General features: G+C 45.7%; 1 protein-coding gene across 1 annotated transcript; it reads right to left on the bottom strand.

The window, feature by feature from the left end:
• On the bottom strand, window positions 1-24,381 carry sec22bb (SEC22 homolog B, vesicle trafficking protein b). The gene is made up of 5 exons (XM_078536959.1): window positions 24,072-24,381; window positions 21,344-21,453; window positions 13,041-13,201; window positions 1,970-2,116; window positions 1-679 (listed from the first exon to the last, which is right to left on the bottom strand). The coding sequence occupies exons 1-5, from the start codon at window positions 24,144-24,146 to the stop codon at window positions 525-527; spliced, it is 648 nt and encodes a 215-aa protein (XP_078393085.1). The 5' UTR covers window positions 24,147-24,381; the 3' UTR covers window positions 1-524.
• Between the last annotated feature and the right edge of the window lie 1,908 nt (window positions 24,382-26,289).

Below are 26,289 nucleotides of genomic sequence, written 5' to 3'. Positions count from 1 at the left end.
TTCTTAACATAAGTGATTTTATTTATTCAATGAATGTTAATATCGACACAGTGACAGCACAAACTATATGATTAGGCAGTAATCTGGCCCTCCTCAGCTACTTCACCAAGTTCTGTGTATAAAGAGCAACAGACAGAGAGAGGAGGAGAGATCACAGAGTGTCTACAGAGCATTTAAACATATTTTTCACCATTTCAACCCTTCATAATGCTTCTGAGAAATACGATCATTTGTTCTGGCTATAATTTGAAATATTAGAATGTTTCAGTTCAATGGGGTAGAAGGAAGGATTCTTTGTTTCAACATGACAGAGTTAAATGTAATCTTACAAGTGTTGGACATGAAAGGCCCCCATCACACCTACACTAACTACAACAAAAAAGAGCTATAATCTTGACTGACTGGGCCCCAAACTAAGGTGCTAGAAAGAGAACGTGTGCTCACAGCTCCAGCACTCCATTATCAGGGCAACTGATGTGCAGCAAGAGCAAATCAACTTTAATTAGCATCACCCTCAGCCAATCTCAGAGCCACCAGAACCGCACATAAACTATCAGCATGATGGAGAAGACTGCGACAGCTGCCAGCTTGGCGTAGGTTGAACGCATGTTCAAGTACTTGGCATCTTGTCGGTACTTCTTCGACAGGCTGGACAGGCTGCTGGCCTTACTGTCCAAAGCTACATCAAAGAGAACAAAAGAAATCAATTATTTCAAACATGAACTGTTAGTACGATCAAACACATCACCTGGTCTCAGCCCCCCAGATCCCAATCTGAGCACTGAGCAATCACCAAACTGTGGAGATAGTCAGGAGAAGCTGTGTGCGCTACTGGGACCCTACTGCACCCATTCAACCTCCTGAGGAGACGTTGTATGAACTTACTCCCTGAATCCTAAGAAATGAAGCTAAATTCCAGAAAACCAAGCACTGAAGCTGATGATTAATTGCTGCTCAGTTATTTTGCACTGATATCCTTTTCAGGGTGTCAGTAAATGCAGGAAGCTCTCTGTCCATGTGGAACTAATAACAATCTATACCTCTATTCCCAGCCATACACCCGAATCAATCCCTCTCTGCTGATAAAGATGCATATGGAGTATGGGTCCACAATAATCCGAGGCGCGAATGGGGTGGATTTGTTACCTGGCTAATAATCTAGGGACTGGAAGATATCACTATGGCAATTTGAGAATGTGAATCCAATTTTTAGACCAAAGCTGGTATCAGGAAAAGTGAACATGAAGCTGCTGGATTGTTCTAAAATGGTTCACAAACATCCTCCCTGTTCCTACCCAGTCTCGGCTGAAATGTGACTGCATTCCCACATCGCGGGATCAATGTCATCACAGCCAAATTTGTTTTTTTCATTCATGCATGTGGGCATCACTGGCTGGGCCAGCATTTATTGGCCATTCCTAACGGCCCTTGAGAAGTTGGTGGCGAGCTGCCTTCTTGAGCAGCTGCAGTCCCTGGGATGTAGACTCTGGGCATTTAGGAGTCAGCCACATTGCTGTGGGTCTGGAGTCACATGTAGGCCAGACCAGGTGAGGACAGCAGATTTCCTTCTGCAAATTAGTGAAAAATCGACAATGGTTTCATCGTCGCCATTAGACTTTTAATTCTCGATCTTTCTTGAATTCAAACTTCACCATCTGCCATGGCGGGATTCGAACGCATTACCCTGGGTCTCTGGATTACTGGTCCAGCGACAATACCACTACGCCATCGCCTCCCCTATCCTATCATTTACTCACGATATGTGCTTTCTAGAAGGGGCCACCTGTTGGAGATCAGAAGTAGAATTGATGGCTGATATACTCTGAGGTCAGGTGAAGTGCTCCAGTCAAGTCTCCACTTCTGATCGACCAGGCTCAGCTCAACATTGGGGAGGTTATTAAGTTTACACAACAATTGATCAGAGAAACTCCAATGCACTCCTGCTGTTGCTCAGATTCAGAAACTTTACCTGAGAGAGCCTCTCCTCGCTGCAAAACCTCCTCAATATTCGCCACCATTATTCGTTGCACATCCTGCAGTTCTGTGTTTATGGAGCCGAGGTTCCTGCGTGCCCTACTGTCAATGTAAGATTTCTTTGTTTTTTGAATGTATGTGTCTGAAAGAAAAAGCAACAAGTTAGCCCTTCACCACCAAAATCCTGATGGTACAACATAGGCCCACACAGAAACTTTGATTCATCCGTGTTGGATAGAGCAAGGATGGGGATGGGTGGAGGGGAGGCAGAGAAGGGGCAGGTGGAGGGGAGGCAGAGAAGGGGCGGGGGTGAGGAGGCAGAGGAGAGGCGGGGGTAAGGAGGCAGAGGAGAGGCGGGGGTAAGGAGGCAGAGGAGGGGCGGGGGTAAGGAGGCAGGGGAGGGGCAGGGGTAAGGAGGCAGGGGAGGGGCGGGGGTAAGGAGGCAGAGGAGGGGCGGGGGTAAGGAGGCAGGGGAGGGGCAGGGGTAAGGAGGCAGGGGAGGGGCTGAGGTAAGGAGGCAGAGGAGGGGCAAGGGTAAGGAGGCAGAGGAGGGGCGGGGGTAAGGAGGCAGAGGAGGGGGGGGTAAGTAGGCAGAGGAGGGGCAGGGGTAAGGATGTAGGGGAGGGGCGGGGGTAAGGAGGCAGGGGAGAGGCGGGGGTAAGGAGGTAGGGGAGGGGCGGGGGTAAGGAGGTAGGGGAGGGGCGGGGGTAAGGAGGCAGGGGAGGAACAGGGATGGGGAGACAGGGCAGGGACGGGGTGGAGGGGACAGACTGAGGGACGGAGATAGGGAGGAAAGAGGAGGGACGGGGATTGAGGGGACAGGGGAGGGACAGGGATGGGGAGGCAGGAAAATCTTAGTTAATCAAGGAGAAGCAGCACAGATTTATAAAAGTAAACCATACTTGACTAATTCAACTGAATTTAGGTGATGAGGCTGGTGAGCTCGATCACCACTTTTTTTGATGTATATAAAATTTTGAATATTGGAATTTAGAATAAAATTTCAAAGTTGCTTTTGATATCAAAATTGGAAGAGTGACAAACGATGAGGAGAATAGCAATCGACTGAAAGGGGACATGGTTAGGCTAGCGGAAGAGGGACTGAAGTGGTGGATGGATTTTCATACAGAAGTATGAGGCGATGAGTTTTGGGATCAAGGATAGAGAGAAGCAATTTGGACTAATTGCACAACTGGAAAACATGTACAGAGACCGAGAGCCTGAGGGATCTGTCACTTCCAATTCTCTGTGCAACTTGATATTCCTCCCTAGTCCTAGCTCCTGGTTCCCAAAGTTCAATTGCATTAGTCAAGCATCGTCTGCTTTTACAAATCTGTGCTGATTATCTTTGATTAACTTCAATTTTTCTGCCCACGACACCCCACCCCCCCCACCTTTCCCTTGCCAAGCTAGTTTAAACTCTCCCCAATATCACTGAAAAATCACATACAAACATATAAATGAGCAGGAGTAGGCCCCTCGGCCCCTCGAGCCTGCTCCACCATTCGATAAGATCATGGCTGATCTGAATGGACCCTCAATTCCACATTCCTGCCGACCCCCGATAACCTTTCACCCCCTTGTTAATCAAGAGTCTACTTAGCTCTGCCTTAAAAAGGTTCAAAGACTCTACTTACACCACCTTTTGAGGACGAGTTCCAGAGGCTCACAACCCTCGGAAAAAAATTTCCTTATCTCTGTCCTAAATGGGCAACCCCTTATTTTTAAACAGTGACCCCTAGTTCAAACAGAAAATGCAGGCAAAACTCAGCAGGTCTGACAGCCCTGACCACTACCACTAACACACTCCCTTTGTCTTTGTGTCCATGACATCTTTGTCAATCGCTCCTCAGCCCCCATCTATCACTGGCTTTCTATCCAGCTTCACCTGCTCCACCCCCCTTAAACAGGATAAATTTCATCACATTTCTACCTCTCTTCAGATCTGAAGAAGTCATACCAGACTTGAAACGTTAACTCTGTTTTTCTCTCCACAGATGCTGTCAGACCTGCTGAGTTTTCCAGTGTTCCCTATTTTTAGATTTCAGATTTCCAGCTTCTGCAGTATTTTGCGCTTGATCCCTAGTTCTAGAGGGAACTAGGAACCATCCTCTCAATATCCACCTCGTCAGGATCCCTCAGGATCTTAAAGGTTTCAATTAATTCGCCTCTTACTCTTCTAAACTCCAGTGGATACAGGCCTAACCTGTACAGCCTTTTCTCATAAGAGAACCTTGCAAGGTAATTGGTCCATGCTCTGTTCAGGTGCAACCCGTACGGCTTGAACAGGTGCTATCTCCCGCAGAACCGATCCCAATATCCCAGGCAACTCCCTCCCGACAGTATACCAGTGCCTTCTGCTGGGGCTGTCCTGCTGGTGGGACAGGACATAACCAGGGGTGATGGTGGTGTCTGGGACATTATCTGTAAGATATGATTCTGTGAGGATGACTATGTCAGGCTGTTGCTTGACTAGTCTGTGAGACAGCCCTCCCAATTTTGGCACCAGTCCCCAGATGTTAGTAAGGAGGACTTTGCAGGGTCGACAGGGCTGAGTTTGCCATTCTCCTTTCTGGTGCCAAGGTCGATGCCGGGTGGTCCGCCCAGTCAGCAATGGGACGGATTGGATCGCTCTGCAAAGAGGCAGCATGGACCTGATGGGATGAATGGCCTCCTTCTCTACCATAAATTTTCTATGGCCCAGAAGTCCCGGCCTGGGTCAGAATTACTATTTCTGACCCAGATGAGACAAAAAGTTACTGACTTACCTTCCTACAATTTTTCAGGCCTGTCTTCCAATGAAAGTCCTTCTAAACTCTCAGAGTGCAGCAATCTTCACAGGGAGCGGCAGAGAGAGTCATCGCAGAAGCTACACCTCCATATGTCACTGGCTGCTGTGCTCTTAAGTAGAGAGTTTAAAATGTCCCCAAGCCACTTTGAGAAGCTACGGAGGGAAGTTAAGTGTTTATGGAAAGTGGCTGAGAGGGTAGAGTGGCAAGGTAAGTGGGTGAGGGGGTAAGGCGGGTCAGGGGTTGGGGGGGGATAGTCAGATGAGGGGCTGAGGGGGGTAGCTGGGTCAGGGAGGGAGAGGCAGTGGGAAGTCAGGGCGGGTCAGTTGTATTGTCACCCAGGAGTTCGAATTGGTTTTAATCCTTCTAACCTTCCTTGGGTTCTGCTAAGGAAGTCAGACAATCTGAAGTCTCTGACTCTAATTCAGAGTTGGAGACTTTTCGGAGCACAGTGGAATTGCTCATCAGATTTCCAATCTTCCCGGATAATTCCCGCTGTCAGTGCGTCCCATATCGCATAGTGGGGGATACGACCTTCTGGAGATCGGAAGTTCTGGACCCTTGTTTCCCTGTTACCTCCTGAAAACAATCCAGGTATTTGGGGAGGTCCATCTGCTTGTTGTGGACCAATACTGGTTGCCAGGTATTGTCACACAGGTACTCATCATTCTCATTGGAGTTCCAAAGAAGAGTCATACTGGACTCAAAATGTTCATTCTGTTTCTCTCTCCACAGGTGCTGCCAGATCTGCTGAGTTTTTCCAGCACTTTTGTTTTTATTTCAGACTTCCAGCATCCGCAGTATTTTGCTTTTATAACTCAATGTTGTCCCTCGTGATTTAGCCCATCATTTTATTAGTCTTAGTGACATAAGCATCATATGCCTGCACCTGTGGCTGTTTTGAATCTAATTTACTCATGGTATAAAAATAGGAGGATAAAGCAGTTGAATGTGTGGCTGGAGGGATGGTGCAGGAGGAAGGGCGTTACATTCCTGGGACACTGGGAAAGTTTTGGGTGAGGTAGGACCTGTATAAGCTGGATGGGTTGTGCCTGAGCAGAGCTGGGACCAATTTCCTTGTGAGGTGATTTGCTGCTATTGGGGAAGGATTAAATTGATATGGCAGGGATGTGGGAACCAGGAGTTAGTGCTAGAGAGGAACACCAAGATTGCACTAGAGTAGGAAATAGTGGGTTCAGAGGCAGGGAGAAAGTAAGAGTGTCTAAATCAGGGTTACAGTGCATGTATGTGAATGCATGGAGTATAGTAAATAAGACTGTGGAGTTAAAGGCGCAGATTGCCACATGGAAATATGATGTTATGGCTATAACTGAGACCTGGCTCAAAGAAGGGTGTTAAATATCCCTGGATACAAGGTTTCAGGAAAGACAGGAAAGGAATGAAAGGGGGTGGGTTAGCAGTATTGGTTAAGGGGAACATTGCAGAGCTGGAGAGAGAGGATGTCCCAGGGGGTTCAAGGACAGAATCTATTTAACTAGAGCTCAGGAACAAAGAGGGTACAATTACATTGCTTGGTGTAGTCTATAGGCCACCAACCAGTGGGAAACATGCAGAGGAATAAATTTGCAAGCAAAATACAGAGTAGTGCAAAAATTATATAGTTATGATAAGGGACTTTAATTATCTGGATATAGACTGGGATAGTTGTAGCTTAAAGTGTAAAGAGGGGGCGAGATTTCCTATTGTGTGTTCAGGAGAATTTTCTACAGCAATATGTGTTCAGTCTAATGAGAAAGGAGGCATGCTAGGCCTGGTCCTTGGGAATGAGGTGGGTCAAGTGGATCAAATGTCAGTAAGACAGCATATAGGGGACAGTGATCATTGTATCATAAGGTTTCAGCTGACTATGGAAAAGGACAAAGAACAATCCAGAATAAGAATACTTAACTGGGAAAAAGCCAACTTTAACGAGATCGGAATGGACCTTGTGCAATTACATTGGAATCCAAGATTGACAGGTGAATCTGTAGCTGAACAATGGACTACGTTTAAAGAAGAGATACTTTGAACACAATCCAGGTATATTCCCACGAGAGGGAAAGGAAGGGCAAACAATTCTAGAGCTCCCTGGATGACAGTGATATCAAGAAACAGCAAATGGCACTGGATACTGCACAGGCTATGGGTCCTGTCAATATTCCGGCAACAGTACCGAAGACTTGTGCTCCAGAACTTGCCGCATCCCAAAACAAGCTGCTCTTGTACAGCTACAACACTGGCATCTACCCGGCTATGTGGAAAATTGCCCAGGTATGTCCTGTATACAAAAAGCAGGAGAAATCCAACCTGGCCAATTACAGCCTCATCAGTCTACTATCCATCATCAGTAAAGTAATGGAAGGGGTCACCAACAATGCTATCAAATGGCACTTGCATAGCAATAACCTGTTCACTGACGCCCAGTTTGGGTTCCACCAGGGCCACTCAGCTCCTGACCTCATTACAGCCTTGGTTCAAACATAGACAAAAGAGCTGAACTCCCGAGGTGGGGTGAGAATGACTGCCTTGACATCATGGCCGTAGTTGACCGAGTGTGGCATCAAGGAGCCCTAGCAAAACTGGAGTCAATGGGAATAAGGGAGAAAACTCTTGTTAGGTTGGGGTCATAACTGGCACAAAGGAAGATAACTGTGGTTGTTGGAGGTCAGTCATCCCAGCTCCAGGGCATCACTGCAGGAGTTCCTCAGGGTAATGTCCTGGGCCCAACCATCTTGAACTGCTTCATCAATCACCTTCCTTCCATCATAAGGTCAGAGTGGGGATGTTCGCTGATGATTGCAGAGTGTTCAGCACCATTCGCGACTCCTCAGATACTGAAGCTGTCCATGTCCAAATGCAGCAAGACCTGGACAATATCCAGGCTTGGGCTGACAAGTGGCAAGTAACATTCACACCACACAAGTGCCAGGCAATGACCATCTCCAATGAGAGAGAATCTAACCATCACCCCTTGACGTTCAATGGCATTACCATCACTGAATCCCCAACTATCGACATCCTGGGGCTACCATTGACCAGAAACTGAACTGGACTAGCCACATAAATACTGTGGCTACAAGAGCAGGTCAGTGTTAGGAATCGTGCAATGAGTAACTGACTCCTGACTCCCCAAAGCCTGTCCACCATTTACAAGGCACAAGTCAAGAGTGTGGTGGAATACTCCCCACTTGCCTGGATGAATGCAGCTCCAACAACACTCAAGAAGCTTGACACCATCCAGGACAAAGCAGCTGGCTTGATTGGCGCCACATCCACAAACATTCACTCCCTCCACCACCGATGCACAGTAGCAGCAGTGAGTACCATCTACAAGATGCACTGCAGGAATTCACCAAGGCTCCTTCGACAGCACCTTCCAAACCCACGACCTCTACCATCTAGAAGGATAAGGGCATCAGATAGTTGGGAACACCACCGCCTAGAAGTTCGCCTCCAAGTCATTCACCATCCTGACTTGGAAATATATCACCATTCCTTCACTGTTGCTGGGTCAAAATCATGGAATTCCCTTGCTATCAGCACTGTGGGTGTATCTACATGACATGGACTGCAGTGGTTCAAGAAGGCAGCTCACCACCATCTTCTCAAGGGCAACAAGGGATGAGCAATAAAATGCTGGCCCAGCCAGTGAAGCCCACATCTTGTGAAAGAATTAAAAAAAATTAAGGAAAGTCAGTGCGGATTTATTAAGGGGAAATCATGTTTAACTAACCTGCTTGAGTTTTTCAATGAGGAGGGTTGATGAGGGTAATTTTGTTGATGTGGTGTACATAGGTTTCCAAAAAGCACTGATGAAGTGCTGCACCACAGTTTTGTAAGCAAAGTTAGAATTCTTGGAATAATAGGGACAGTAACAACATGGATTTGAAATTGGCTGAGTGACTGGAAACAGAGAGCAGTTGATGATTACTTCAATGCTGCTTCATGCTCTCGTCTGGACCTGGAAAAATGTATTAATTTTGCTTCCAATTTCCACCCCTCCATCATTTTCACATGGTCCATCTCTGACACTTCCCTTCCCTTCCTTGACCTCTCTGTCTCAATTTCTGGTGATAGACTGTCCACCAATATCCATTACAAGCCTACCGACTCCCACAGCTACCTCGACTACAGCTTCTCACACCCTGCTTCCTGTAAGGACTCCATCCCATTCTCTCAGTTCCTTCGCCTCCGTCGCATCTGTCCTGATGATGCCACTTTCAAAAACAGTTCCTCTGACGTCTTCCTTCTTCCTTAACCGAGGTTTTCCACCCACGGTGGTTGACAGGGTCCTCAACTGTGTCCGGCCCATCTCCCGTGCATCCGCTCTCACACCTTCTTCTCCCTCCCAGAAACATGATAGGGTCCCCCTTGTCCTCACTTATCACCCCACCAGCCTCCACATTCAAAGGATCATCATCCACCATTTCCGCCAGCTCCAGCATGATGCCACCACCAAACACATCTTCCCTTCACCCCCCCCGGCGGCATTCCATAGGGATCGTTCCCTCCGTGACACCCTGGTCCACTCCTCCATCACCCCCTACACCTCAACCCCCTCCCACGGCACCTTCCCATGCAACCGCAGAAGATGCAACAGCTGCCCCTTTACTTCCCCTCTCCTCAATGTCCAAGGGCCCAAACACTCATTTCAGGTGAAGTAGCATTTCACTTGCACTTCCCTCAATTTAGTCTACTGCATTCGTTGCTCCCAATGCGGTTTCCTCTACATTGGAGAGACCAAACGCAGACTGGGTGACCGCTTTGCAGAACACCTTCGGTCTGTCCGCAAGCATTACCCAGACCTCCCTGTCGCTTGCCATTTCAACACTCCACCCTGCTCTCATGCCCACATGTCCGTCCTTGGCTTGCTGCATTGTTCCAGTAAAGCTCAACGCAAACTGGAGGAACAGCACCTCATCTTCTGACTAGGCACTTTACAGCCTTCTGGACTGAATATTGAGTTCAACAATTTTAGATCATGAACTCTCTCCTCCATCCCCACCCCCTTTCTGATTTCCCCCCTCCTTTTTGTTTTTTTCCAATAATTTATATAGATTTTTCTTTTCCCACCTATTTCCATTATTTTTAAATGTATTTCCATCCATTGTTTTATCTCTACCTTTTAGCCTTTTTCAATTCCTTCACCCCACCCCACCCACACAAGGGCTATCTGTACCTTGCTTGTCCTGCTTTCCACCCTTAATTAGCACATTCCTTTAGATAATATCACCACCTTCAACATCTCTTTGTCCTTTTGTCTGTGACATCTTTTGGTTATCTCCACCTATCACTGGCCCTCTATCCAGCTCTTCTTGTCCCAACCCCCCCCCCCCCCACTTAAACCAGCTTATATTTCACCCCTTTTCTATTTTCCCTTAGTTCTGTTGAAGGGTCATACGGACTCGAAACGTTAACTGTGTTCCTCTCCACAGATGCTGCCATACCTGCCGAGTTTTTCCAGGTATTTTTGTTTTTGTCTTGGATTTCCAGCATCCGCAGTTTTTTGCTTTTATTATAGCAGTGGTTAATGGTTGGTTTTAGGACTGGAGGAAGGTTAGTCGTGGAGTTCCCCGGAGTCGGTATTAGTCCCCTACTGTTCCTGTTATATATTAATTACCAAGGCTAAGATTTTCCGGCCCTGCTGTGGCGGGACACGCCACAGGGGATACGGCAGCCAAAAGTCCATTGGCTTTTGGTGGGAGTGATCGATCGCGGTGGTGGGTGGGGTCAGAAAATCGTACCTCAAGTATTTGTTGTATGGGGCAGAATTTAAAAATTTGTGGTCAACACAAAACTTGGAAGCATTGTGAACTGTGAGGAGGATAGTGTTAAACTTCATAAGGACAGGAATAGGTTGATGCAATGGGCAGACAAGTGGCAGATGAAATTTAATGCAGAAAAATGTGAAGTGATTAATTTTGGTGAGGATAACATTGAGAGACTGTATGAAAGAAAGGGTACAATTCTAAAGGGGGTACAGGAGCAGAGGGACTTGGGGATTTACGTGCACAAATCATTTAAACTGACAGGAAAAATTGGAAACGTGGAGAATAAAGCAGACTTGGGCTTTATAAATAGTAGAAGAAAATTCAAAAGCAAGCAAGTTATGTTAAACCTGCATAAATCACTGGTTCAGCCTCAACTGCAGTACTGGGCACCACGCTTTAGGAAGGATGTGAAGGCATTAGCAAGGGTGCAGGGAAGATTCACAAGAATAGATCCAGGCATGAGGAACTTCAGTTCACAGAAAGATTGGAGGTACAGGGACAGTTCTCCTTGGGTGAAGAGAAGGCTGAGAGGAGATCTGATAGAGGTCTTCATTTTGAGGGATCTGGACAGAGTAGATAGGGAGAAACTGTTCCCGTTGGTGGAAGGATCGAGAACAAGAGGGCACTGATTTAAGGTAATTGGCAAAAGAAGCAATGGGGATGAGGGGAAGATTTTCATGCAGCGAGTGGTTAGAGTCTGGGTTGCACTGTCTGAGAGTGTGGTGCAGACAGGGTCAATCGAGTGGTTAGAGTCTGGGTTGCACTGTCTGAGAGTGTGGTGGAGACAGGGTCAATCGAGCGGTTAGTGTCTGGAATGCACTGACTGAGAGTGTGGTGGAGACAGGGTCAATCGAGTGGTTAGGATCAGGAATGCACTGCCTGAGATTGTGGTGCAGACAGGGTTAATCGAGTGGTTAGGATCAGGAATGCACTGCCTGAGAGTGTGGTGCAGACAGGGTTAATCGAGTGGTTAGGATCAGGATTGCACTGCCTGAGAGTGTGGTGAAGGCAGGGTCAACCCAGTGATTAGGGTCTGGAATACACTGCCTGAGAGTGTGGTAGACACAGAATGCTTCGAGAGATTAGGGTCTGGAATGCACTGCCTAAGAGTGTGGTGGAGACTGGGTCAATCGAGTGGTTAGGATCTGGAATGTATTGTCTGGGAGTGTGGTGGAGACAGGATCAATCGAGTGGTTAGGATCTGGAATGCATTGTCTGAGAGTGTGGTGGAGACTGGGTCAATCGAGTGGTTAGGATCTGGAATGCATTGTCTGAGAATGTGACAGAGACAGGGTCCATCGAGTGCTTAGGAGCTGGAATGCACTGCCTGAGAGTGTGGTGGAGACTGGGTCAATTGAGTGGTTAAGACTGAAAATGTGGGGTGGAGACAGGGTCGATTGAGTGGTTAGGATCTGGAATGTACTGCCTGAGAGTGAGAGGGAGACAGGGTCCATCAAGTCGTTACCATGTGGAATGCGCTGCCTGAGAATATGGTGGAGACAGGGTCAAATGAGAGGTTAGGGTCTGGAATGTACTGACTGAGAGTGTAGAGGAGACAGGGTCAATCTAGTGGTTAGGGTCTGGAATGCACTGTCTGAGAGTGTGGTGGAGACAGGGTCAATCGAGTGGTTAGGGTCTGGAACGTACTGACTGAGAGTGTGGTGGAGACTGGGTCAATCTAGTGGTTAGGATCTGGAATGCACTGTCTGAGAGTATGGTGGAGGCAGGGTCAATCAAGTGGCTAGGGTCTGGAACATACTGACTGAGAGTGTGGTGGAGACTGGGTCGATCAAGTGGTTAGGGTCTGGAATGCACTGAAGCCAGTGAGTGGTGAAGCTGCTCAGGGTGAAACTTAACAGTATCCAGAAACTGGGTTCAATCAAGGATTTCAAGAGGTAATTAGTCCATTAGCTGAAAAGGAAAGAACTGCAGAGCTGCAGGGAAAGGGCGGAGGTGTAACAATAGGTGAATTGCTCTTGCCAGAGTGCCAGCATAAATATGACAGGTCAAATGGCCTCCTTCTGTGTTGTAACTATTGCTTGTTTCTAGAATCTCAGAATTTTAATTCACCTTCCATTTTATTCACACACTCCATCTGAATATCACCAATGTGTAAACTTTGTCCGAATCTCACTTTGCACCCTTGGGTACCATCCTTCACTCTCTCCAGATTACTGGAATAGCAGCTACTACAGTCTCTCTATTGAAGGCCTTCATCATTTAGCGTACATTGGCTAATCAATCACCCTTTTCAAACATGTGTAAAAAGGCTGGCAATTCTCTTACTGACAAGTCTGGAAAAACTCAGCAGGTCTGGCATTATCTGTGGAGAGAGAAACAGAGTGAATGTTTCGAGTCCGTATGACTCTTCTTTGGAACACGAGGGGTTGGAGTTCATGGAGAGAACTTTAGTTTCCATCACCTGCCTTTGCAGATGAAAGGCAAAGGGTGTGGATGTTCAGGGGGTGATAGAAACAAAGACAAGACTCGCGAATTGTACACTCACCAAATTCAATGAAAGAGTAAGGACGAGAGACTGTCGGGACCCGCTTCCCATGCTGCTCATCAAACTCTGTCTGCAGGTCCTCCAGATACGCAAAAGCCAACTTCTTTGGGTATGCTGCCTCGCATAAGACCAGGTAGCAAATTCCTTTCTCTATGACATAGCTATAAAACAGAGACATTCTGCTCAAGGAACAACCAGTGGAAAGTGAAATTGCAACCCCTGCGAAGGTAACAGCTCTTTTGACCACATCACAAGGCCTTGAATATACCAGGAGAATCAGGGAAATTTATAACAGAGGAGGCCATTCTGCCCATTGTATCTGTGCCAACTGAAAATTCAGCTTTCCAACCTAATCCCATTCTTGGTCTGTAGCCCAGTAGATTACGGAGCTTTAGATGCATGTTGAAGTACTTTTTAAATGCAATAAGTGTTTCCGCTTCTATTAGCCTCGAGGCCACGCCTGGATTATTGTGCACAGCTTTGGCCTCCTTATCTGAGGAAGGATGTACTTGCCCTAGAGGGAGTGAAAAATAGAGGCTCACCAGATTCATCGCTGGGATGGCGTGATTGTCTTATGAGGAGAGACTGAGGAAACTGGGCCTGTATTATCTTGAGTTCTGAAGAATGAGAGGTGATCTCATTCAATCTAACATACTTCTTGTCGGGCATGACAGGTTAAATGTAGATAAGATGTTTTCCCCTAGCTGGTGAGTTTGGGACACAGTCTCAGAATAAGGGGTAGGCCATTTAAGCCTGAGGTGTGGAGGAATTTCTTCACTCAGAGGATGGTGAATCTTTGGAATTCTCTGTCCCAGAGTGCTGTGAAAGCTCAATCATTGAGTATGTCCAAGGCAGAAATCCATAGATTTCTGAAGACCAATGCCATCTCATGATATTGAGAATGGGAAATAATGACAGATAAGAAACAAAGATTGGCACTTATTGTTCCTGTCCCTCTCAATTGTGAAAGATCCTGCAGATTGAACTGTCCCTCATTCCATTTATTGATTGATTGTTTAGATTTAGAATGTGCAAAAGAAAGATTTTATTTGCCACCTTTTTTAGTCTTTGGGAGTTGGTACTTGGTAAGGTTTCCATCCCGCACGAGGGAATTTTCCCAGGATGTGCAGGCGATTGTCAGGTTAATTTTTAAAAATTCTGCAGGTTTTTCTTCAATGAAACCTTAGAGCGCATGGCGATTAAGGCTTGTGGAAGATTGCCTCAGTCCTCAATCGTTGGTCGTAGTAAGTCAAGAAGCTAAGATGAACGATGTCCTGTTGGTACGACACTGCTTCCAACTCAGCAGGAGTGTCCTGGAAACTGCGTGGATTACAGATAAAATTCCTGGACACTGCGGCAACCAATCAAGGAGTAAAATCACAGGGTAATTCTGTATACTTTTTCATTTTTTGAACAGTTTGTACTTAAAAACAAAAGCAATATACAGGGGATTCTGGAAATCTGAAATTTAAAACAGACAGTGGAAACACTCGACAGATAGCATCTGTAGAGAAAGAAAGAAAGTTAACTTTTCAGATAGATGGCCTTTTGGGCTGAGCTGTTAAAGGAATACATTGCACCTGCCTTTACCAAGGAAGAAGATGCTATCCAGGCCACAGTCAAAAAGGAGGTATTTCAGACTCTAGAAGGATTTAAAAATTGATGAGGAGGAGGTAATAGATGAGCTGTCTATACTTGAAATTGATAAGGAACCGGGACTGGATGAGATGCATCCAAGGATATTGAGGGAAGTGAGTGTGGAAATTGCGGAGGCACTGGCCATAATTTTCCAGTCTTCCTTAGACTCAGGGGTGGTGCCAGAGGGCTGGAAAATTGCAACTGTTACACCCTTGTTCAAGAAAGGGTGTAAAGATAAACCCAACCAGTACAGGCCAGTCAGTTTAATCTCAGTGATGAGAAGATTCAATAATGCAGGACCAAATTAATCGTCACATGGAAAAATGCCGATTAATTAAGGAAAGCCAGCACAGATTTGTTAAGGGAAATTTGAGTTTAAATAACTTTCTTGAATTTTTAATGAGGTAACAGGGAGGGTTGATGAGGGATGTGGTGTACATGGACCTCCAATGCTGTTGGATGTGGTGTACATGGACCTCCAAAAGTCATCTGATACAATGCCACACAACAGACTTGTGAACAAAATTATAGCTCAATGAATAAAAGGGGCAGTAGCGAAATGGATACAAAATTGGCTGAGTGACAAGAAACTGAGAGTAGGTGTTCTTTCAGTCTGGAGGAAGGTTTGTCATGGAGTTACCCGGGGGTTAGTATTGGAGCCCTTGCTTTTCCTGATATATATTAATGCTCTAGACCTTGGTATACAGGGCACAATTTCAAAATTTGCGGTTGATACGGAACTTGGAAGTGTTATGAACATTGAGGAGGCTAGCGTAGAACTTCAAAAGGACATAGACAAGTTGGTGGAATGGGCAGACAAGTGGCAGATGAAGTTCAACGTGGAGAAATGTGAATTGATTCATTTTGGTCAGAAGAGCATGGAGAGACAATATAAAATAATGGATACAACTATGAAAGGGGTGCAGGAGCACTTATGTATACATAAGTTATTGAAGATGGTAGGACAGATTGAGAGAGCAGTTAATAAAGTAAACGGTATCCTGTATACTTTATTAAGAGAGGCAATGAGTAAGGAGGTTGTGTTGAACTTGTATAAGACACTAGTTTGGCCACAGCTCAAGTACTGCGTCCAGTTCTGGGCACTGGACTTCAGGAAGGATGTGAAAGCATTGGAGAGAGTGCAGAAAAGATTCAAGAGAATGGTTCCAGGGATGAGGAACTTCAGTTATGAAGATAGATTGGAGGTTAGGACTCCTTTCCTTGGAGAAGAGAAGGCTGAGAGGAGATTTGTTAGAGGTATTCAAAATCATGAGGGATCTGGACAGAGTAGATAGGGAGAAACTATTCCAAGTCATGAAAGGATCGAGAATGAGAGAGCACAGATTTGAAGTAACTGACAAAAGAAACATAAGTGAAATGAGGAAAACCTTTTTCACGCAGCGAGTGGTTAGGGTCTGGAATGCACTACCTGAGAATGTGGTGGAGACAGGTTCAATCGAGTGGTTAGGGTCAGGAATGCACTGTCTGAGAGTGTGGTGGAGACAGGGTCAATCGAGTGGTTAGGGTCTGGAATGAAATGTCAGAGTGTGGTGGGGACAGGTTCAATCGAGTGGTTAGGGTCAGGAATGCACTGTCTGAGTGTGTGATGCAGACAGATTCAATCAAGGCATTCAGAAAGGAATTAGGCTGTTATCTGAAAAGGAAGCACGTGCAGGGTTACGGGGAGAAAATGGGGGAATGGAACTAGGTGAGTTGCTCATGCAGAAATGATGGGCTGAATAATTCTGTGATTCTGTGGGGCAAAATAGTGTAGAGGTAGATGATCAGCCATGATCTGTTTGAATTGCAGAGCAGATTCAATGGACCAAATGGCCTACTCTTGCTTCTATTTCCTATGTTCTTTTCAGGCAGTGAGTTCCAAATGCCCAGCTTCTCCTCCACCCCCTCCTAAAATGCTTCTACCAATTACCTTAATTCTATGCCTTCTTTAAGAAAATAGATGCTTCCTTTCCAGTCTATTTAGCCTCCTCAAAATTTTATACATCTAAGTTAAATCTCCCATCAGCCTCCTCTGTTCCAAAGAAAAACCCAGCATCCGTGCAAAGAGAAAGAGAGTTAATGTTTCAGGTCAATGACCTTACACCAGAACTGAGAAATGTTTAGAAATGTCACTGGTTTGAAGTCAGTCAAAGAGGGTGGAAAAGAACAAGCAAGAAAGAGGGTGATGGGATGGAAGATGAGAGACAGTAAACAGCCAAAATGAGTGGGTGGGACCGAGCCAAAAAGGAGTGGTAAAGAAACACAAGATGGCTCCACAGGAGGTGTGAATGACAATCCAAAGCAAAAACAAGAAGGAAACAAAATTAAGACTGACGTACACTGAGTATTATAGCATTTGGTGCTTTTATTTCAGATTTCTCACATCTGTAATAGTTTGTTTTTTTGTCCCAGCCTATCCAGCCTTTCCTCACCACCAAAATACTCCAGTCCTGTCAACATCCTCATTTATCTCCTTTGTACCCACTCTCATGCTGTGAGAAATCACCTATTAATATCTGTCTCAATTCCTAAGGAACGTATTGAATATTCTAGAAATAGCTCCCTCTCTTATAAAGAAAGCTCCCATCCCAGCTTCCTGAGCTGACAAACACAAGAAAGCAAAGGCTGTTCCGACAAGGACATGTCTCTTGCACAAGCACTGAAACAAGACATTGCTAATGTCTTTGGAGATGGGAGGTAACATAGAAACTAGGAGGAGTAGGCCATTCGGCCCTTCGAGCCTGCTCCGCCAATCATTATGATCATGGCTGATCATCCAACTCAATAGCCTTCTCCCACTTTCTCCCCATACCCTTTGATCCCTTTCGCCCCAAGAGCTATATCTAACTCCTTCTTGAAAACATACAATGTTTTGGTCTCAACTACTCTCTGTGGTAAAGAATTCCACAGGCTCACCACTCTCTGGGTGAAGAAATTTCTCCTCATCTCAGTCCTAAATGGTCTACCCCGTATCCTCACACTGTGACCCCTGGTTCTGGACTCCCCCACCATCGGGAACATCCTTCCTGCATCTACCCTGTCTAGTCCTGTTAGAATTTTATAGGTTTCTATGAGATCCCCCCTGATTCTTCTGAACTCCAGTGAATATAATCCTAATCAATTCAATCTCTCCTTCATATGTCAGTCCCGCCATCCCAGGAATCTGTCGGGTAAACCTTCGCTGCACTCCCTCTATAGCAAGTACATCCTTCCTCAGATAAGACGACCAAAACTGCACACGATATTCCAGGTGTGGTCTCACCAAGGCCCTATATAATTGCAGTAAGACATCTCTGTTCCTGTACTCGAATCCTCTGGCTATGAAGGCCAACATACCATTTGCCTTCTTTACCGCCTGCTGCACCTGCATGCTTACCTTCAGCGACTTGTGTACAAGGACAACAGTAACCTCATAACCCATACATAAACCAACTGTTTGAAGGTTAATAATCTTTTTAGCTCTGAAGAAGAGTCATACTGGACTCAAAATGTTAACTCTGTTACTCTCTCCACAGATGCTGCCAGACCTGCTGAACTTTTCCAGCATTTACTGTTTTGATTTCAGATTTCCAGCATCCACAGTATTTTGCGTTTATGTTTGAAGGTTAAACAGGACATCCTAGCAAGTGATGAGCCACAAGGGTGACTTCACAGGCTTCCTGCAGAAATAGAAGGGAGACCTTGAATATCTGTCCCTTGTCAATAGACAATTGAATAAATGGTTAGATCCTCCCAGAAATAAGGTAAAGGAACAGACTCTCGAGGGGAAAAAAATCATTTCAGATGGAAGGGAGCTTCTTCAGGTAGACCAATACTGGCTCTGGCCTAACACCTTGCTTAGCTCAAGAAGACTTTGGACAAAGGAGAGCATTTCAAGGCGATCCATGCTGTCATTGGCCTAACACTTTGGCTAGCTCAAGAAGACTGAAGCAAACAGAGAAAACTGCCATTTCCAGCCATAGAGATCAGCTTCGTTCATCCGTTTGTCCAATCCAGGACCAGTAAAACCATTCTCACCTGTTATGGGTCATATGTCTTTCTTTTTCTTAATTCATTCATGGCATGTGGGCTTCGCTGGCTGGGCCAGCATTTATTGCCCTGCCTATTTATATCATATCTAGACTGTTACCTCTTAATAAACGTAATATTAAAATCACTTATGAATTTTCAACCCCCTATTTTGGGTTTCTGATTCCCGAATCTTAAAACTGACAATGCGATTACATCCTTCCTGTAATGTGGTGACCAGACTGTACACAGTACTCTAGCTGTGGCCTAACTAATATTTTATACAGTTCCTGTCTAACCTCCCAGCTCTTATTGTCTATGCCTTGTCTAATAAAGGCAATTATCCCATCTGGTATCTTCACCATCTTATTTACCTGTCCAGCTACCATTAGGGATCTATGGAATGCACTCCAAAGTTGCTCTACTCCTCTCAGTATCTCACCAATTGTTATGTACTGCTTTGCCTACATTGCCTTCTCAGATGCATTACCTCACACTTCCCCAGACTGAATTCCATTTGGCACTTTTGTCCACCTGACCAGTTCTCGAGCTACCTTCCTCATTATCAACCACATGGTCAATTGCTAGTTCTCTGCAATGTATTATAATCCAGCGGAATCACCAGCATGCACGTGAATCGTGTTGTTGGTCATCAGACTAATCTCTTATCCAAAAAATGGCACTTCTGACAGAGGAAAGTGCCCAGAGGCCACAATGAACAGTCAGCGGGCTCCATTTGGATTCCAACTGACAGAAAGTCAACTGCTCACAAATCTAACCCATTTAAACAGTGTCAGGCACTGCCTGTAGATCAATGATTATCTATACAGTGACAGATGCTGCCTGTACATCAGGGATTATTTACAATGTCAGACACTGCCTGTAGATCAGTGATTATTTATACAGTGACAGATGCTGCCTGTACATCAGGGATTATATAGTGTCAGACACTGCCTGTAGATTAGTGATTATTTATACAGTGACAGATGCTGCCTTTCATCAGTGATTATTTAGTGTCAGACACTGCCTGTAGATCAGTGATTATTTATAGTGACAGGCACTGCCTGTACATCAGTGATTATTTATAAAGTGAAAGACACTGCCTGTAGATCAGTGATTATTTATAGTGACAGGCACTGCCTGTACATCAGGGATTATTTACACAGTGACAGACGCTGCCTGTCCATCAGTGGTTATTTATACAGTGACAGACATTGCCTGTATATCAGCAATTATTTATTTAGTTCCAGGCACTGCCTGTACATTAGGGAGCATTTATGCAGTGTCAGACATTGTGATTACTTATACAGCGACAGACACTGCCTGTACATTTGTGATTACTCACACAGGGACAGATGCTGCCTGTACATCAGCAATTATTTATAGTGTCAGACATTGCCTGTACATCAGGGAGTATTTACACAGTGACAGACACTGCTTGTACATCAACAATTATTTATAGTGTCAGACGCTGCATGTACATCTGTGATTACTTACACAGGGACAGACGCTGCTTGTACATCAGCAATTATTTATAGTGTCAGACATTGCCTGTACATCGGGGAGTATTTACAGAGTGTCAGACGCTGCCTGTACATCTGCAATTATTTATAGTCTCAGACACTGCCTGTATATGAGGGTGCATTTATAATGTAATATAATTTGAGGTTAATGTGGTCTCTTGGGCTAGTTGGAGACTAAGAATCATAAAATCAAATAGTTACAGCACAAAAGGAGGCCATTCAGTCCATTGTGTCTGCACTAGCCCTCTAAAGGAGCAATTCACCTATGCCAACTTCCCCATCTTTTCTCCATAGCCCTACAAATTTTTCCTTTTCAGATGATACAATCCTTTTTTGAAAGCTTCAATTAACCCTGCCTCCACCACACTCTCAAGCAATGCATTCCAGATCCTAACCGCTCGCTGCGTGAAAGTTTCTCCTCTTGTCGCCATTGCTTCTTTCGCTCATTACCTTAAATCTGTGCCCGCTCATTCTCGATCCTTCCACCAATGGGAACAGTTTCTCCCTATCTACTCTGTCCAGACCCCTCATAATTTTCAACATCTCGATCAAATCTCCTTTCAACCTGCTCTTCTCCAAGGACAAGTCAGAGCTTCTCCAATCTATCTATGTAACCAAAGTCCCTCATCCCCGGAACCATTCTTATCAATCCTTTCTGCATCCTCTCTAATGCCTTCACATCCTTCCTAAAGTGTGGTGCGCCGAACTGGGCAAAGCTGAGGTTTATCATGACCTCCTTGTACTCTATGCCTCTATTACTAAAGCCTAGGATACTGTATGCTTTATTAACCACTCTCAACTTCTCCTGCCACCTTCAATGACTTATGTACAGATACGCCCAGTGCCATCTGTTCCTGCACCCACTTTAGAATTGTTCCCGTTATTTCATATAGTCCCTCTGTGTTCTTCCTGCCAAAATGAATCACTACATACTTCTGTGCACTGAACTTCATCTGACTTGTGTGGTTCTGGATGGCAGATAAGTTCAAGTGTGAAACTTTTCCGATTCGAACAGTTACGTGACACATTTCCAACATCCATTTCCCTCCCTGGGTTTTACACCATGTGTGTGAAATTCAGGAGAGGGGGACAGGATACAAAGCTCACTGAACATCACGGAAGTCTAACACTTACTGGAAGGTCATGGCTCCTGCTTGCAGTGTGCAGCGTGTGGGAGACTGCTCATTCAATTTGCGGAACAGCTGTTTGGCCTGGCTCTGGTAATGCTGCAGGTCACGTCCAGACTAAAAGCAAAACATAATGTGTTGAGCTATGATGGACATAGGACATATGATTTGAAGATGACTACATTCAAATTCTTGGGTTAGCTGTTTGAAGTACCACACTTCCAATACCATACATTTCTCATTGTGTGGAGGGCAAGAATAAAGTGAGCAACTTAACTACCAGGTGATGTAACGTCTTCATATTCCTTCTCCTTTAACTGCATCAGATTATGGGTAATGTCTGGACAGACAAGTATAACACAAGAGGGGAGGACTGGTGGGTACAACTCCATCACTGCCACAAACATTGGTGGAAGGCAGCTATTTTATTGAAGAGCATAGGGGGATGTGGTAGAGGGGAAGGGGAGAGTGAAGTAGTAGCAGAGGGAGGTAGAGGAGGGACAGAAGGAAAATAGGAAAGAAGGATGGAGTGAAGTGGAAGGAGAAAGACATAAAGGTGACAATGAGAGAGGGAATGAGAGAATGAAAAGGGAGGGAGAGAGAGGTAAGTGTTGGGGAGGGGGAAAGGGACTGAAAGAAAGGGGAAGGGAAGAGTGAAGTAATAAAGGATGAGGTGAGGGGATGGGGTGAGGATGGGGGTGTAGACTATTGATTATATATTTCCCTCTGATTCATTATTTGTTATATACATTTCTCTGATTCGCTATTGATTAGATATGCTTCTCTCTGATTCAGTTCTGATTATGTTTCTCTGATTCAACAGCAGGAGGTTTCCTTGCCCATGTTTGACCTGATGCCATGAGACTTTGTGGAGTCCAGAGTCGATGTGAGGACTCCCAGGGCAACTCCCTCCCGACTAGATACCACTGTGCCGCCACCTCTGCTGGATCTGTCCTGCCGATGGGACAGGACATCACCCAGGGATGGTGATGGTGGTGTCTGGGACATTATCTGTAAGGTATGATTCCGTGAGGATGCCTATGTCAGGCTGTTGCTTGACTAGTCTGTGAGACAGCTCTCCCAATTTTGGACTTTGCAGGGTCGACAGGGCTGAGTTTGCCGTTGTCGTTTCTGATGCCTTGGTTGATGCCGGGTGATTCATCCAGTTCCATTCCTTTAAGATTTTTTAGCAGGTTGATACAACTGAGTGTTTTGCTAGGTCATTTCAGAGGGTGTTTAAGATCAATCACATTTCTGTGGGTCTGGAGTCACATGTAGGCCAGTCCAGGTAAGGACGGCAGATTTCCTTCCCTAAAAGGCATGAGTGAACCAGATGGGTTTTTGCAACAATCAACAATGGTTTCATGGTCACCACTGGACTTTTAATTCCAGATTTTTACTGAATTCAAATTTTACTGAATTCACCACCTGCCATGATGAAATTCAAACCCCTGCCCCCAAAACATTAGCCTGGGTCTTTGGAATACTCGTCCAGCAACAATACCAACATGCCACCACCTCCCCCCTGGTCTGATTCACTTTTGATTCTATATGTTTCTCCTTGATTCACCATTGATTGCATGTCTCTCTGATTCACTATTGGTTATATATGGGTCTCTCTGATTCACTATGGATTGAACAGGTTTCTCTAATTCACTGTGAATTATATACATTTATCTGATTCACAATGGAATATATATCTCTCTGATTCCCTATGGATAATACGTCTCTCTGATTCCCTATGGATTATGCAGGTTTCTCTGATTCACTATTGATTAGATATATTTCTCTGATTCACTAAGGATTATATATTTCCCTCTGATCCATCAGGGGTCATATACATTTCTCTGATTCCCTATAGATTACATAGGTTTCTCTCCGATTCCCTGTGGATTATACAGGCTTCTCTGATTCTGTGGATTATATAGGTTTCTCTCTGGTTTGCTATGGTTTCTGGTTCCTTATGAATTCACTACCTTTCTCTGATTCCTTATGGATTCTCTAGGTTTCTCTCTGATTCCCTGTGGATTATATAGGTTTGCATCAGATCCCCTGTAGATTATATAGGTTTGCATCAGATTCCCCGTGGATTATATACGTTTATCTCGGATTCCCTGTGGATTATATAGGGTCATCTCAGATTCCCTGTGGATTCTTTGCATTTATCTTGGATTTCCTGTGGATTATATACGTTTATCTCGGGTTCCCTGTAGACAATATAGGTTTATCTCGGGTTCCCTGTGGATTATATACATTTTTCTCGGGTTCCCTGTGGATTATGTAGGTTTATCTCGGGTTCCCTGTGGATTATATATGTTTATCTCGTGTCCCCTGTGGATTATATAGTTTTATCTCATGTTCCCTGTGGATTATATACATTTATCTCAGATTCCCTATGGATTATATAGGTTTATCTTGGGTTCCCTGTGGATTATATGGGTTTATCTCAGATTCCCTATGGATTGTATATGTTTATCTCAAGTTCCCTGTGGATTATATGCATTTTTCTTGGATTCCCAATGGATTATATATGTTTATCTCAGGTTCCCTGTGGATTATATACATTTTTCTCGTTCCATATGGATTATATAGGTTTATCTCGGATTCCCTGTGGATTATATACGTTTCTCTCAGGTTCCCTGTGGATTATATATTTTTCTCGTTCCCTATGGATTATATAGGTTTGTCTCGCGGTTATATTGATGAATGTTTCTCGCTGACATTTGGGGATTTACCTGTTCATCCTCCTGCATCGAGGCGGCCAGAGGGAGGCCGTCCGCCACCCTCCCGATCACCGTCAGCACCACCATCCCGAGCAGCTCCGGACACAGGCGCCTCTCCCCCTCAGGCCGGGCCGGGCCCCGGTATTTCCTGCTCCCTCTCCCCGCTCTCCCTCCCCCTCAGGCCGGGCCGGGCCCCGGTGTTTCCTGCTCCCTCTCCCCGCTCTCCCTCAGGCCGGGCCGAGCCCCGGTGTTTCCTGCTCCTTCTCCCCGCTCTCCCTCCCCCTCAGGCCGGGCCGAGCCCCGGTATTTCCTGCTCCCTCTCCCCGCTCTCCCTCCCCCTCAGGCCGGGCCGGGCCCCGGTGTTTCCTGCTCCCTCTCCCCGCTCTCCCTCCCTCTCAGGCCGGGCCGAGCCCCGGTGTTTCCTGCTCCCTCTCCCCGCTCTCCCTCCCCCTCAGGCCGGGCCGAGCCCCGGTGTTTCCTGCTCCCTCTCCCCGCTCTCCCTCCCCCTCAGGCCGGGCCGAGCCCCGGTGTTGCCTGCTCCCTCTCCCCGCTCTCCCTCCCTCTCAGGCCGGGCCGAGCCCCGGTGTTTCCTGCTCCCTCTCCCCGCTCTCTGTCTCAGGCCGGGCCGAGCCCCGGTGTTTCCTGCTCCCTCTCCCCGCTCTCTGTCTCGGGCCGGGCCCCTGTCTCTGAACTTCCTCCTGGGTCCGGTTTCCGGATGTTATAAGGTTCGTTCTGAGCTGTTTCAGGCTCTGGATCAACAGCACCGACTCCTGGGCACTGGGAGCATAGCCGAGTGAAGACAGTCAGCCCCGCGCCTGAGGCCATTCAGCCCGTTCCCATCCCCCTGCTCTATCCCTGTGTCCCTGGAAGTTTATTTCTCTCATGTCCCCATCCAGTTTCCTGTTGAAATTATTCATCATCTCTGCTTCCACTCCCCTCGTGGGCAGCGAGTTCCAGGTCATCACTGCTCGCTGTGTAAACAAATTCTTCCTCACATTCCCCCTGTATCTCTTGTTCAAAACCTTAAATCTGTGTGTTCAGTTGATGGAAACAATTTATCATTGTCTGCCTAATCCAAGCTGTCATAGCCCTGTACCCCTCTATCAAATCTCCCCTCAATCTCCTTTACTCCAAGGAAAAAAACCCCAGCTTCTCCAACCTAACCTTGTGGCTTAAATCCTTCATCCCAGGACCCATCCTAGTAGATCTCTGCACCCTCTCAAAAACCCTCACATCGTTCCTACAGTGCGGTGACTTGAACTGGATGCAACACTCTGGCCGTGGCCAAAATTTTATAAAACTTTGTTAAGCTCTGAAGAAGAGTCAGACAGACTCAAAACATTAACTTTCTCTTTCCACAGATGCTGCCAGGCCTGCTGAGTTTTTCCAGCATTTTCTGCTTTTATTCTGTAAAGCATAACTTCCCTACTTGGGTACTTGATGCATCTATTTATGAAGCCCAAGATCCCATAAGCTTTGCGAACTGCTCTCTCATTTTGTCCTGCCACCCTCAAAGACCAATGCATATGAACCTCTCTCCCTCAACAGTGCTGTGAAGTATATTTTGCCTCTCCCTATCCCTTCTGCCAAAATGCATCAACTTACATTTCTCTGTATTAAATTCCATCTTCCACTTGTCTTCCCATTCTGCTTAACTATATCCTGTTGCAGTTGGTTTGTATAATCCCCGCTGTTTGCCACTCATCCAAGTTTGGTATCATAGGCAAATTTTGAAATTTTATTCTGTGTTCCAACCTCCAAGCCATCTATATGTGTTTAAAAAAAAAGGTATTGTTTCTAGCACTGACTCTTGGGGAATTTTAACTTTCCATCGTCGATCAAAAGGATGGGTCCTGGGATGAGTTGATTTTAACTTTCCCTATATTGACTGGGAATCACTTAGTGCTAGGGGTTTGGATGGTGCAGAATTTGTAAGGTGCATCCAGGAGGGCTTCCTGAGACAATATGTAGATAGTCCAACTAGGGAAGGGGCAATACTGGACCTGGTATTAGGGAATGAACCCGGCCAGGTGGTCGAAGTTTCAGTAGGGGAGCATTTCGGGAAAAGTGACCATAATTCAGTAAGTTTCAAGGTACTGGTGGATAAGAATAACAGGAATCCTCGGGTTAAGGTGCTTAATTGGGGGAAGGCTAATTATAACAATATTAGGCAGGAACTGAGGAATCTAGACTGGAGGCGGATGTTTGAGGGCAAATCAACAACTGACAT

The sequence above is a fragment of the Cetorhinus maximus genome, unplaced genomic scaffold (genome assembly GCF_964194155.1).
Source record: "Cetorhinus maximus unplaced genomic scaffold, sCetMax3.hap1.1 HAP1_SCAFFOLD_1698, whole genome shotgun sequence".
Taxonomy (NCBI): domain Eukaryota; kingdom Metazoa; phylum Chordata; class Chondrichthyes; order Lamniformes; family Cetorhinidae; genus Cetorhinus; species Cetorhinus maximus.
This window is presented reverse-complemented; position numbering and strand designations above follow the sequence as displayed.